Below are 14,521 nucleotides of genomic sequence, written 5' to 3' on the forward strand. Positions count from 1 at the left end.
GGGCCCTCTGTATACAAAAAGGTCCGATATTCCCCGGTCTCATACAAAGCGGGGAACATAGGACCCGGGGACTATAGGACCCGGGGACTATAGGGGGGACCCCCTCCCCACAATGCAACACCCATTCCATCATTGTGCAATATAAAGAACAGTTTAAATTTTCATACTTCTGTTAATCACGTCCTGGGTACGACGTTAAACTTCAACCGCCGGGTCGTCGGCGACTAAACCGGCACTCCCACTTCAACCCTTGGGTTATTGTGAGGAGAGTGTGTGGACACCCAGCAGGACTAATAACAAAACTTGTCAAACGGCGGATGAGTTCCTCTGTGAACCAACGGCCAGCCATACCTGGAGAAGAGATAGGGACCACCAGGTACTCCCCCTGCTGAAACACAATGATGAGTCAACCTGTTGAGGCATCAGCTGTGCTCCTACAACCTCCATAGGTTACGGAACTGATGATGATGATGATGATGATGTTAATCGCCCCCCAACCACACTCTATCCCCCACTAGAGATAGTCTTGTGACCTATTCCAGGGTAACAGACTGCCCCCCCCACTTCTCTTTATCCTATGCGAAATATTGTTGCCTTAGGTCTTCATGCATGCTCAATAATCCAGGTAAGAAAATCACAGAAAACTGGATCAGATTTCTGATCCAACTTTCTGTGATTGTTGCCTTAGGTTTGGCCCCAAGTTTTTTTTTTTTTTTTTTTTTTTAAATGGGATTCACTTTGAAGATATTTTGTGACAGAGCCATTCATGCTGTGGTCCGTTAGACTTTATGTTGGTTACAGAGCTCTCTTTAGGTAGTGAGCTCGAGCTAACATTGCATAAGGGCTGTCAACAGTAGTTTGTAAAGCGCTTATCTAGCAATGTGTTTGCTTTACAGGTTCCAGGTTCTGCCTCCGATGGTTCACACCCACCAAAGAGGTGGATTTGTGTGGTCATGCCACTCTGGCTTCTGCTGCAGTGCTGTTTCAGCATATGAGTGAGATTTCAAAGAAAAAAAAGACACCCACAGAGATAAAACCTCCTGCCGCCCAATGACTGCTGGGATAGGCTCCAGCATCCCCGCGACCCTGACAGCAGGATAAGCGGTTTGGATAATGGATGGATCATGTTTCGTTTGTATTAACCCATCTTGTTGTTATATGGGTGGTGTTTGTCACAGAAAATGGCAAGGTTTTTCCAACTTTCACTACTAGAAGAGTAGTTTGTGTTGATGCCAAGAACACCACCAAACTAATACAGATGAAGAAATGACTACTTGCGCAACTATCACATACAAACATCCGTAGAGATAGATTCACATACCACAGAAACAAATTCACATTGAAAAACCAAAAAAATTAAAAAAAAAAAACCAACAAACCACACACCCTCTCTTTCCCTCTCTCTTCAGGCATATTGATGTGAGATTTCTACACAAACATTTGAACAAATCTCGACTGTCTAGTAATAATTGCCTGTATGGTATATTCTCCCCCCCCCCAGAAAACATGAATCCCACAGTGGTTTTTGAGACGAGGAGCGGAGATCTTTCTGTCACCCGGTGTGGAGAACAAATTGTCATGGACTTCCCTCTCAATCCACCCACCAGGGAGGTAGGGTTACCAATATCATACATACCCACCGACCTATGTGGTCGGAAGGAGAGCTGGACAATATGGCATCAGACACCCCCAACAACACAGAATAATGTATTGGAAACAAAAGTTCATTAACTTCGCAGTTTAAACCCACACAGAGCCCAGAGGCACAGACAGTCATGTCAAACACAGAGCCCATTCCACTGCAGCCGTGGGGAATTCACCATCACGAAAATACTTAACTCATCCAGTTCAACCGAACAGGCACAAAAAACCCAGAAGCTATTTCCTTATGTACTAGTTTTATCTAGAGAAGTGATCCCACATACACCATGCTTCCGCAGTGCAGGAGCTAGTTTTTAGTGAGACTTGTACAAACATCACCACACAACGCTGAGCATCAATAAGCCATTCTGACCATCTCTGTAATGAACCTTCTCAGGATCCTAAGGAATTCAAAGATATCATCAAGGTCAGTAAGATTATTACTGCCGATACCTGCTCTTTTTGATTACAACTCACGCTAAAGTTCCCTCCTTTGTCTGACTAAATGTTTACTCTTAATCCCTGTACATGTGCACATACCTGTCCATGATTGAATCTGTATGCACATATGCTTAAATGTGGGGCTGTGGATGTCTGTGTCTGCCCAGGCTGCTGTAGGGGATCATCCAATCCAGGATGTATATTTGAGTTCCAGCACTAAGAAGCTGATGATTCGCTTGGCTGACAGCTGTGACAGGTTGGAGGAAACGGACATATGCAAACACTTACATACCATCCTGATTTGTGACAACTGTAAGACTAATTATTGCAGTTAAAAAAAAGGAGGATGAAGCACCTTGTTTAACAGCTTGAAAATAGTTTCAGGGAGAGGAATGCAATTTTTACTTTTCTCAGTCCCCTTCTTCTCTTTAACCATGTCTCGACACCACTGTGTGTATGTGTGTGCATATATGTTTGTTTTCTCTAGGTCCGTTTTGACCAGTCTTAAGGTGGACTCAACCACCCTTCTGTCCAGCGAGAGAAGTGGCAGAGTAACTGGGCTCATCATCACTATAATAGGTAATAATAGGATTTAGTAACTCTGACTGGATTACATATTATACTACACTGACAAAATGTTGGACACAAAGATCCAGCATTCTAACATGTTTAAAGTGCTAACCAAAACGACTTCCCCTGTATATCTTGTTTTCATTTAACCCTTAACACAAAAAAAGCTTTGTTGAGATTAATAATCTGTTTGACAAAAGTGTTCTGGCCAACACGGGCAATATCATATGGTTGCAGACAGACAACACACATCAACATGCAAACAATAAATACAATCATAAAAAGTCCCAGCAGAGGATGTACTTTCTCTGCCAGCTCAAGAAGTTCAACCTGCCTCAGGTGCTGTTGATTCAGTTCAACACTGCAATAATCCAGTCTGTCCTCTGCACATCCATCACTGTCTGGTTTGGTTCGGCCACCAAACAGGACAGGGACAGACTACAACGGACAGTTAGGTCTGCAGAGAAAATCACTGGTGCCAACCTGCCCTCCATTCAGGACTTAAACACCTCCAGACTCAGGAAACGGGCAGGCACCGTCACTGCAGACCCATCAGACCCTGGTCACAATCTGTTCCAACTTCTCCCCTCTGGCAGGCGCTACAGAGCACTGTACCCCAAAATAACCAGAAATAAAAAAGTTTCTTTCCATGGGCTGTCATTCAAATGAGTGCTTAACGCTGTCAATAAATCCAACCATTTTGTAAACACTATACTGTACATTGTACATATACTGGTACGCTCTGTCATGTCCATCTACCTCAGGCATGCATGTAAGTAACCTGCTAACATCTATTTCCGCATCGCTGATATATTCTCTGCACCATTGCACTTTATCACCTCTTATTTCGCCTGTATAAGTCAATCCTTGTGTATATATTTGAAGATTGTTGTGTTGTTATTCTACGTTAAGTACAATTGAGAGAGCCACGAAACCGGAGTCAAATTCCATGCAAATCTACATGGCCAATAAACATGACTCTGATGACGAATGTCCTTTCCTCTGTCCGTTTACCGATAGGATCCCCAGACTGCCAGCCTGGCTATGACTTCTACTCCAGATATTTTGCTCCATGGAACGGTATTCCAGAGGACCCCGTCACTGGTGGGACTACACAGCACACAGACACACTCACAAGGTTCCACCATTAATCATGTGTCTGCATAATAAATAATAATAGCGTCCCAACAATACTAGAACACTTTAGTTATTTAGAAGGTGACTGTAGTTGAAAATTAAACTGTTGACGTAATGCCAAAACACTCAGGAAACAGAATTTTTCCCTCAAATACTCGAGACTTGAAATCAAAATATCTGGAAAAATTACTAGGAGTAATTATGTAAAAGTGAATAAAACATATGCAAGATGAGGCATGAGCACAAAATTGAACTGTTCACAAATCAAGACGGGTTAACTGCCTTTCGTTTTCTTTTCTAGTACCTATAAAGCCGATGTGTGTGCCCTGTTCAACATTATGTTTGAATGAGTCAATTTTTACCTCTGCCCTTCCAGGTTCTGCCCACACGGTCCTAGCTAGTTACTGGTTGGAGAAACTTGGCAAGAGAAAGATGCTGGGTAAATCAACATCATGTTATTTATTTATTTCATGACTTTTTTCCCCAGTAACAATTGTATAGCTGTTAAAGTATTTGTTTTTATTCAGCCAATTTGTTAGCATTGATATCAGTCTGTCAACAGCCAAATATTTGAAAAGGCTCAACTGTATTTGTACCTCACTTCATTTGTATTTCAATATTACCGTGTGTGTGTGTGTGTGTGTAGCTTACCAATGCTCCAGTCGAGGCGGAGAGCTGGAACTAGAAGTGAGGGAAGATGGAAGAGTCAACATTGCTGGGCGGACGGTCACCATACTGCAGGGAACAATCACATTATAGGCACATTTCCATGCGCTGAAGCAGGGTTGGGGGCCACGGGAGAATCACCATCGCGGGACACAACGTCAACACATGAACAAAGCTCACGTTCACCAGCTGCTCTACTGCACGAGACACCACGCACACATGGAAACAGATGCATATATCCAAGGCTCAGCGTTTTCGGTTTTTAATTTTCAAAGCCACCCAGCATGCCGTATTTCTCCACAAGAGGACACTGTTACATAACCTCACACGAACAACTTTTGGATCCGCGGAAACATAAAAACCTGGGTGAAAATCAGTTTAAACCGATCTGCTGCTTTTAAAATATCTGGGTATATTTCGGTGAAAATTGGTAAAAACCAAAGATGCTGAGCCTTGCATATATCATACCATTTGATAAAATGGGATGGAGTAAATAAATGGGGAAATTGTACTGTTAAATCTAATTCAGTATTATTCAGCCTGCAGTGAGTCCAGAAAAGAACAGAAACTGTCAGAATTTAAATTATTTATTCACATAAAACAAATAAACAATCGTAAAAATTTAAAAAGGCAAATTGTAAACAAGGCTCAGATGTCAGAAATCAGAATCAGCAGAGGTAGAATCAGTGGTATTGTGGTAGCTAGACTTCATTTGAAGATCACTATTGACTATGGTGAATGTAATACAATTTGGAAGAAAAAAAAGTCAAGAAAATTGGAGAAAACTGGAGAGATTTTTTTCTTGGAGAAAACGCCAAGAAAATTTTAGGAAAAAAAAAGTCAAGAAAATTGCAAGAAAACTTTGCAAAATCATTTTTCGTTGGACAGTACTTTGCAATTAGCCACTTCAGGCTATCGCCAGTAAGAACTGAAATTGGTTACCATGATGCACCAGTAAGTGTCCTTTCTAATCACGATGTGTATATCTGAGTAACTGTGCTGCCTTCCATTTCTTTATTGAAATGGTGAAACTGAAGAAAAATTACTCCAAAGCCTTGCTTTTCTTTTTGTTCACCTGTATTTTTGGTCCAGACTTGTTATTTATACACGTTGTGAATGTGTCTTAATTTTTTTTCATAATTTGTGTTAAATTACTTCTATATACCCCAGCTCTATTTTGCTTTTTTCCTCCCCAACTGTATCCGGTCAATTACCCCACTCTACTGAGCCCCCTCTGCCGACCCGGGGAGGGCTACAGACTACCACGTCTCCTCCGATACATGTGGAGTCGCCAGCCGCTTCTTTTCACCTGACAGTGAGGAGTTTCGCCAGGGTGATGTAGTGCGTGGGAGGATCACGCTATTCCCCCCCAGTTCCCCCTCCCCCCCCGAACAGGCAACCCGACCGACCAGAGGAGGTGCTAGTGCAGCGATCACAACACATGCCCACATCCGGCTTCCCACCCACAGACACGGCCAATTGTGTCTGTAGGGACGCCCAACCAAGCCGGAGGTAACGCGGGGATTCGAACTGCCGATCTCTGTGTTGGTAGGCAACGGAACAGACTGCTATGCTATCCGGTCACCCAAAGACCATTCCTTTTAATTACAGCCTTGTTTGGCTATATAGCATATTTGAACATTTCACAGCATAAAAAAACCATGTATGAATCTTCTAAAACTGATCTCCACTCTTTTTTTTCCCCCTTTGGATTTTCCCCTTTTTCTCCCCAATCATACCTGGCCAATTAACCTGCTCTCTGAGCTGTCCTGGCTGCTGCTCCACCCTCTCTGCCGATCCGGGGAGGGCTGCAGACTACCACATGCTTCCTCCGATACATGTGGAGTTGCCAGCCGCTTCTTTTCACCTGACGGCGAGGAGTTTCGCCAGGGGGACGTAGCGCATGGGAGGATCATGCTATTCACCCCAGTTCCCCCTCCCCCCCGACAGGCGCCCCAACCGACCAGAGAAGGCGCCAGTGCAGCGACCAGGACACATACCCACATCCGGCTTCCCATCCACAGACACGGCCAATTGTGTCTGTAGGGACGCCCGACCAAGCCGGAGGCAACACAGGATTCGATCAGGCGATTCCCGTATTGGTAGGCAACGGAATAGACCGCTACGCTACCCGGACACCCCACTGATCTCCACTCTTGAGAACTTTAGACACTCTACAGTAAAAATGTCAGTTATAAAAACCTCAGTATCAAAACACATGTAGTAGACATTGCAAGTAGTACCTGTTAAGATATAATAGTATATTCTTCCAGGGTGCAGAGTCATGTTCAACTTTCTTTATAGCTTAGTCTCCCATCTCAACAAAGCCATTTTACATCCCAAATTGAATTCAATAATTGAACAAACACTGAGTTGGAGGGATACAAAAAATATTGGTGCCAAAGAACGGTACCAAAGGGAAGGTGTGTCATTAAATGAGCAAAAGATTTTCAATATACATCCCATTGACATGTCAGATGATTTTGTTCCAACAGAGTGCGAGTACCATTGTCTGTATAAATTGTCAGTTGCTGGACAAACTGCACCTGTTGGAAGGTAGAAAACAAATTTTACTGTATTAACACATTATAGCTGATTGCTAGAGCTTACACTGACTGTATCAGTGTTTGAAAATTAAGCCAGTCCAAAGTATGGTATGTAATCATGCCATTCAGCTGAGGTGTCACACAACCACTGGTTTTAGTGTTGCAAGAGAGGTAAGGAGAAATTACCCGAAAGACCATCATAGCTTTTGGCTGAGTGGGGACTTTCATCACATGAGCATGTTGGGTTGAACCTTGTGGGCAGCCGGAGGGAGCTGGATAATGTTAGAATTGGGTTCAGGAAAGCATTAGGAGAAGAAATATTGTAGGCAGAAGACTCATTACACAAGCTCAGGCAAGTGAAATCCATTAAGTGAAAGAATGCACATAAACAGTGAAGTAGTACAACATTTTATAGCGTACTTTAGTTTACTACTTGACATTCCCACAAATGTTCTTGTTTGTGTAACAATGTCAATAAAGTTTTAAAGGAAACTATTGAAGCCAGTAACATTAGTGAACGGTTCTTCACAGCCATGCGGCTATCAATAAAGGCGATATTCAAGATCTACCACTAATTATGCGGACATGCTGATATATATAACTAAAAACACAGGTATAGTTTTGTTTTTTGTTTTGAATTCCCAAGTCTTATCTGGATAATAACCTTCTTTGGGTTCCTGGTGAAGCCTATATCACCTAAATTCTAGAGTTAGCATTTATTATTTTACATAAATCAAACAAGGAAATGGTTTATTAGCAGTGAGCCAAATCCTAAATCTGCAGTCTATGGAGGATTTCATTGGGTTTTTCTTTTGCATACATATTAATTGTCCTACACATCCTATCAGTTGGGTACATAAAGTTCTCCAAAGCATAGTATTGATCTCTGGCCTTTTAAGCCCGGACTCTCACAAACTCATGCGTAATGTAGCTTGCGAAGCTAGTTGAGTCCTGCAAACACAGATTATTAATTTGAGTAAATGTTGATCAAGAACAATATTCACATGGGGAGCCCCACTTACAATACAGTTGCACTGCAGTTTCCAGCCATTTGTTTGAAAATTATGACCTTTCATTTGCACCTGGTGACTAGTTGTTACATAGCATATGTGTTCAGTCAGTAGGCAGCCTTATAACTAATGCAGGGTAGATATGGGATGAATGGTTTCATCTAGTCTATGTGAACGTATTTAAAATAAAAGTGCTACATGATTTACAGCAGTAATCTTTATTAATAATAAGGGAAGTATTAGAAGTAGTACCCTCCATTAGTTTTTCTAAAAGCTACTACAATAATTGTTAGTATTAATCACTGTATTAGTGCTACTAGTACAAAGGCTATTAGAAGAAAAAGAAGAAAGCCACTTAATTCTGTCCTTGTAGGTTACAATGAAAGTTGTTCTCTGCATTTTAACCCAACCTATTGTATAGGAGCAGTGGGCAGCTGCAGCACCTGGGGACCAACTCCAGTTCTTCTTTCCATTGCTTTGGTCAGGGGTACAAGGCAGAAGTATTAACCCTAACATTCATGTCTTTTTGATGGTGGGAGGAAATCGGAGCACCCAGAGGAAACCCACACAGACACATGCAAACTCCACACAGAAAGGACCTGGGACGGGCTGGGGTTCAAACCCAGGATCTTCTTGCTGTGAGGCAACAGTGCTAACCACTGGGCCACCGTGCCACCCACGAGAAACTAATTTTAAAAGCTACCATGTTTTAAAGATTGCTGAGAATTTCTGTTTGTGGTACAAAACTAATAATCGCAAACACTTTTTTTTTAAAAGGATATCATGTTCTCTTGCTTGAGATGATTTAGTAGTTTCTCTAATGGTGCATAGCGTCGTAGTGTAGAGGCAGAGCCCACCATCAGCAGCTTATGTTTTGCTCTGGTCACTGCTACGTTCAGACGACGCCAGTCCTTCAACAACTCCCCTAACTAGTGTGCAGAAAGGAAGAGACAGACAAAAATAAAGAGACAGAATTTGTTTGTCAATTATTCATCCAGTTTTTCTTCTGTTTCTTTTAGGGTCACATTCTTTCTCCTAGTATCCTTCCTTACAGCCAAAAAGAGTGAACAGCAAACAGAGTGAATCAAAGGAGGGAAGGAGGGTGTGAAAGAGAGAGATACTTACATTTCCCTCTTCTGCAGAACTCCTGACAAATGACAGCACTATTACACTCTTGTCCCGTCCTTGGTATCTGTCTACAGTGTTTACCTCCACACTGCTGAACACAGAGCTCTGCAGCAAAGCAGAAATACTCTTCAACTGCTGTCTGTAAGGGGCGATGATGCCGATATCACCAGGCTTACAACCTGCCTAAATAAGATAAAGAGAAAAGAGTGGTAGTCATAGAAAATTCTCCTGAACCTGTCCTGCACCTGAAAGCATTTCCTATGGGTATAAAATGTTTTACAACTAAGGAACCAAGCCAAGCAACTTAAAATGCACATAAGTATTATTGGGGCTAATTGTAAGTAAATTATATCCAATTACCTTTAACAGCAGTGACAGCAGTATGTGTATAAGGACTGCCTCTGTGTTGTTGCTAATGCCGCCCTGCTCCACTGACTCCAAGGCTGGTACCTATGAGGGGACGGCAGGACAAATGTTATGGCAGATTGTCCCCCCCCCAAAAAAAATTTTTTTTTAACCATTAGCTCCTAAGTTTTGATGATCTATGCTGAATGTTTACATTAATTATATTTATGTTACTGCCAGAGCTGATCTTAAAGAATATTTGAGAAATGACAATCTACCAATTTTCAGGCAATTAACCTGCCAGCCTACAGTGATTTAATTCAGCCAGTCTCCCATTTCAGGTATTTGACAAAGCTGTGCCAGTATAACATGACTATAGGTATTCTGTCCTACGTGTTTGTGTCCATCCATGTATAAACAGGCCGACAGACAGCCAACATGAAGAATCCCAAAGAAATACAGAGTCCCGGTCAAAGTTGAGGAACTTTACTGAAGAACTTTGAGAATTCAAACCTTTTTTGTAAAACTGTATAGGGGGGCAATACAGAGAAAGAATGTTTCAATAAACATTGCATAAATTATAAAATGTTATCACATGTCTATGACATAACTACATAACACATGTAAATAACTGCACATGACTGCATTTAAATAATAATTGTAGGCTATATAACTGCATGTAAATAGCTGTACATAACCTAGGAATTACGAAATCACACATGACTTATGAATGACTTATGAACTAATTGTAAATAATGTACGTATAACATAGACCAGTATGCTATAATATAGGCGGAATACGGGCAGACAGAATAACGTGACATTTCTACCACGGAGCTGACACAGCTAACTAGCAACCGAAAGCCTGGCTGGCTAACTAGCCAACAGAAAATGGGAGAAGCTAACGTTACACATAGCTATTTTCGTATTAACATGAATACAACGAAGTTCTTATGACGGACATCATCAATCACTTAAATAATGTCGCAACTGAACTTACAGACGATGCTCTCCAAGGCACAAATGTAGATAGAACCTATAAACACAGGAGCTGGGCAAACATATGAAACTCTGCATGGAAAGCTGGACTGTACTGCTACCATGACTATCAGGCAGCAAACTATTTCTTGAAGTAAAGTCGCGTGAGGAAGGCTAGAGGAGTAAATAAACTTCAAAATAAAAGTACTCTTCTCACATTCTAATAAAGTAACGTCACAATAGGTTTGTTCAAAAATAGGGCTTCACAGTTTATTACATAAGGGTTTTTTTTTCTGGAGGAGTCCAAAGAACCTTATTATTCTCTACAACCTGCTCTGGGTCCTACCACAAGCTATGAAACAGTTAAAAATCTACCAACCAGTGAGGTATCCAGGAAGCAAACTGGGTTGCTAGGCAACAGGGAAGTTTGTATCCAGGCAAAGTCCTGCTGCGTTGTAGACAGGGAGCTGAGCTCAGACTGGACAGACACCAGGAAGGGCATGGATAGCAAGGCAGTAGCGGTCCTCTCAGAACCGCACTCAAGACGGCCGTCATACATGAGAGTGTTACTGAGGGACATAATCTGCCTGTAAACAGTCACAAAAAAGCACATGAAACCTTGAAGTCAATAAATTAATTTTTCGGACTGTAGTATTTTTCAGACTCAAGGTGTACTTTCAGTTCAGGTAAGAGCTCTACAACAACAGTTTAGGTAGTTGACGTAATGAATTGCTGCAAGGTTTGACAAAAAAAAGTAATATCTTTGGTTTAAAAGTATATACAGGCCAGGGACAACCTGTGCAAAAAATTGTGTTTGAGTGATGGATGACTTCATGATAAATGAAACAGAATTCTTGAAGTACACAGGCAGTGTTGTATGTACCTATTCATCCTATACTGTACGGTCAGTTGAACCACTGCATCACTGTGGCGCGCCAAACGCTTAAATAGGCTTTCATCCATCCCCTTCAATCTAAAGATATGAAAAATTGACCATGCATAAAGACATGAAAAATTAGTACAAACAGAAGTGAACAGACATATTTGTCGATTTATAAAGACAACTGGTTAAGATTTACGACCACCCTAACCAAATACCTATAATGACCAAACGCACAAAAAATATCTACATAAGCCTGTGCACAGACCCATAACATGTTATCTGGCCTCCTGTTTTTATGCTATGGCAGATTGTTGTTAATATTCACTGACAAGCACAACTCAGCACCGAACACAAATACAGTTTTATCTTTCTCTCATATTACCGAGCTTCCTGGTTTTGTACTATGGGTGGGAGTTGTTGGTGGTCTCCCACGAGTACAAATTTCTTGGCAAAGAATAGAGGTCCCAGGCAGACAGGCTGACTGATCTGTGAGGCCTCATCCACGATGCAGAAATCGAATTGGCGTCGGGTGAAAATAGGGTGTCTTATGCCCATACAGGTGGTGCCCACTATCAGCTAGAAGGAAAGGTTAATTTATTTTTTTGATTCACAATATTAAGGACATTTCAAGTCAAACTATCTCAGAGCACTGACAGACTGAATTCTTCTGGTTTCGCTTGTCACTTAAACATACTTTGTTCAAGCAAACATTCAAAAACAAGTTAAATTCTCATGGAAGTTATTAAAGCAGGTAAAATTACTTGCCAGTGAAACTAAACCATATTGAATTATGCTTGAGAAGTCCTGATACAAGGCAAAAATCAATTGCTAAGGATATAATGTTATGCTCAGTAAATCCACAACTTCACCTCTTTGTTATACAGCTGTTCCAGTTCTGACAGAGTGGAAACTCCATTCCTCCTCCCACTCTCCTCCGTGTACGGCAAGATGTCTGGATGGACCTAGCGAGGAGGGCAGGCAGAGAAAGGGAAGAGAGGAAAATTATGAAAAGGGTTGTTTTGATCTGATAATAACTACTCAATACTTGAAAAACAAACAAAATGAAACATATTAGTAGTAGTAGATTACCCAGTCCTCCAATTGTTACTATTTTAATCATATCTGAGTTTAACGTCCTCTACAGACAGAGTGACCGATTCACATATCAGCAAGAACGTACCTTTTGTCCCCGCCCCAGACGTAGGAAACCAACCCGGAAGCGCTTGAGCTTCAGCAGGATGTTGTCCACAGCAGAGTGGGTGTAGCTGGTCAACAAGACACTATAACCACATGCATAGAGGATGCGGACCTGAGAGTGAGGAATGGAAAGATAGAGGGGGTAAAGATGGAAGGGGGAGGGGGGGGGGCAGACAAAAACCGAGACAGGCAAATAAGTTGAGAAAAAGAGTGAGAACAGAAACAACATAGGGTTAGGGCTCTGATTTTCTGATCATTGTAATTTTGGGTGGAAATTAGGTTTACCAGAGTGCAAATTGTAGTGGTTTTTCCTGTCCCGGGCATGCCAACAATCAGTGTATAGTCCTTAGACAATAACACTTTCTTCATGGCCTGTTTCTGGGGCTTGTTCAGACCTGCACACGCACACGCACACACACATGAATATTTGTAAATTTTGTTTTCATCAAAAAAAAATTTTTTTTAAATCACCAGGGAGAAGAAAGAACCAAAACCCTCGAGCAGGTAACACAAAGGGAAGGTAATAGGATCAAAAGAGCAAGGGCAGTGTGGTGGACAAATAAGAGCAGAACATAGAAGAAAAGAAGAGAATGAGAATGAACAGCAAAGCAGAGGAGGGAAAAGGGCCTGGCGATGTATTCGCCATTTCCCAATGTAAATCCATCACCAGCCTATTTAAAATCACGTTGTGTGTTAGGAGAGCCCTAGCTTTAGCGTTAGCCTTGGCCATGCCGTAGTGTCACGTTGTTGTTGTTATAAAGAGACCGGGATTACTTACTAGATGCCGAATGACTGACAGAATTTATATCCAACAGACAGAAGTTCTTGTACGTTTTAAGTTCAAATTATTCAATTTTCAAGGTTTTGCTACTCGGAGCTGTTGACAGTATGTCTGCTCCCTCCGCCATCTTGCCAAGTCCCCTGTATGCACATATCTACCCATTGAGCATTTCTACCCACTATTGAAGTTGTGTTGGACCTCGGCCCTGCATTTAAGGCTGCACAACGCAGATGGAGCATTTCTTTCCTCCTCCTTCTTCTTCCTCCTCCAATGGTTTTAAATTTCATTTTATCAGGTTGGCAATCATTGTGATGGCCTGGCAGCCTGTCCAGGATGTCTCCCCACCTGCCACCCAATGACTGCTGGGATAGGCTCCAGCATCCTCGTGACCCTGAGAGCAGGATAAGCGGTTTGGATAATGGATTGATGGCTATTCAAAATCCTTTCATTTGGTTACTGAATGTTTGAGGTCACAGAAATTTAAAGGTGTTCAACAAGTTGCAGTGGAACATGCAGCTTGGGCCTCATTCAGGATATGTAGCCTAGGTCGGACAACACAAGTGAGTCCCTGTGTACCAATCAAGGCACAATCATCTCCACACAGTTGTTAGTGTAATGTGGATCATTTGACTAGCAGGTTAGTTCTGTTATTCCCAACTGTTTCTTCATTTGGGGGTTGCAAGCTTGAGCTTTAGGAGGACGTTGCATGCAACGGCATTGTTCATTGGAATCTCTGAAATAGCAAACGCATTTTGTGCTGTCCGTTGTGCTTCATATATGCACACCTATGTTCATGTAATTCTGAGGATACTTTTTGGTGACATGCCATTAAGTCTTGAGTGCAGTAAAGAAAAAAGAACGATTTTCATGGTTCATAGGACCAGGGCTCGAAATTAACGATGTCCCGATGTCCCGGGGACCATAAAAAATCCTACTGGGACACAAATATATTTTGTCTGGGACAATTCCGGGACAGTGAAAAAAAATGTCAAAGTAAACTTCGAAATAGGTGTTATTTGCAAAGTCATTAATTATGAGTATCTAGACGTTACTTTGTCGTTTGAATAATTTAATAAAAACGTGTGAACGGCAAAACTACAGAAGACTTACGTTCTTGTGGCACCTCACGATAGGGCAGTCAATCACCTGTTCGTGCAAATCATGGAATGCATTCTACGTCATCCACTCTGCCAGTGGC

The 14,521-nt window shown here is 41.8% G+C and overlaps 2 protein-coding genes across 4 annotated transcripts in view; one reads left to right on the forward strand and one right to left on the reverse strand.

Moving 5' to 3' along the window:
* Nucleotides 1-5,764, forward strand: part of LOC130111077 (phenazine biosynthesis-like domain-containing protein 1) — a 15,185-nt gene extending 9,421 nt beyond the window's left edge. Inside the window, exons 3-10 of one of the 3 annotated variants that reach the window (XM_056278101.1) lie at nt 897-995; nt 1,502-1,611; nt 2,039-2,068; nt 2,250-2,338; nt 2,570-2,661; nt 3,673-3,756; nt 4,166-4,228; nt 4,436-5,764. In XM_056278101.1, coding sequence (XP_056134076.1) covers nt 897-995; nt 1,502-1,611; nt 2,039-2,068; nt 2,250-2,338; nt 2,570-2,661; nt 3,673-3,756; nt 4,166-4,228; nt 4,436-4,548 — 680 coding nt within the window. In that variant the 3' untranslated portion in view covers nt 4,549-5,764. The remainder of the gene's footprint in view (nt 1-896; nt 996-1,501; nt 1,612-2,038; nt 2,069-2,249; nt 2,339-2,569; nt 2,662-3,672; nt 3,757-4,165; nt 4,229-4,435) is intronic. The other 2 variants (XM_056278098.1, XM_056278099.1) reach the window with 2 other exon arrangements.
* A 1,097-nt stretch (nt 5,765-6,861) lies between these two features.
* Nucleotides 6,862-14,521, reverse strand: part of dna2 (DNA replication helicase/nuclease 2) — a 30,830-nt gene continuing 23,170 nt past the window's right edge. Inside the window, exons 16-26 of the mRNA XM_056279282.1 lie at nt 12,828-12,937; nt 12,526-12,654; nt 12,215-12,307; nt 11,728-11,921; nt 11,346-11,435; nt 10,842-11,049; nt 9,500-9,589; nt 9,137-9,322; nt 8,794-8,940; nt 7,188-7,282; nt 6,862-7,001 (exon numbers count right to left, since the gene is read on the reverse strand). Of these exons, the coding sequence (XP_056135257.1) occupies nt 7,229-7,282; nt 8,794-8,940; nt 9,137-9,322; nt 9,500-9,589; nt 10,842-11,049; nt 11,346-11,435; nt 11,728-11,921; nt 12,215-12,307; nt 12,526-12,654; nt 12,828-12,937 (1,301 nt within the window). The 3' untranslated portion in view covers nt 6,862-7,001; nt 7,188-7,228. The remainder of the gene's footprint in view (nt 7,002-7,187; nt 7,283-8,793; nt 8,941-9,136; nt 9,323-9,499; nt 9,590-10,841; nt 11,050-11,345; nt 11,436-11,727; nt 11,922-12,214; nt 12,308-12,525; nt 12,655-12,827; nt 12,938-14,521) is intronic.

The sequence above is a fragment of the Lampris incognitus genome, chromosome 4 (genome assembly GCF_029633865.1).
Source record: "Lampris incognitus isolate fLamInc1 chromosome 4, fLamInc1.hap2, whole genome shotgun sequence".
In the NCBI taxonomy this organism is placed as follows: domain Eukaryota; kingdom Metazoa; phylum Chordata; class Actinopteri; order Lampriformes; family Lampridae; genus Lampris; species Lampris incognitus.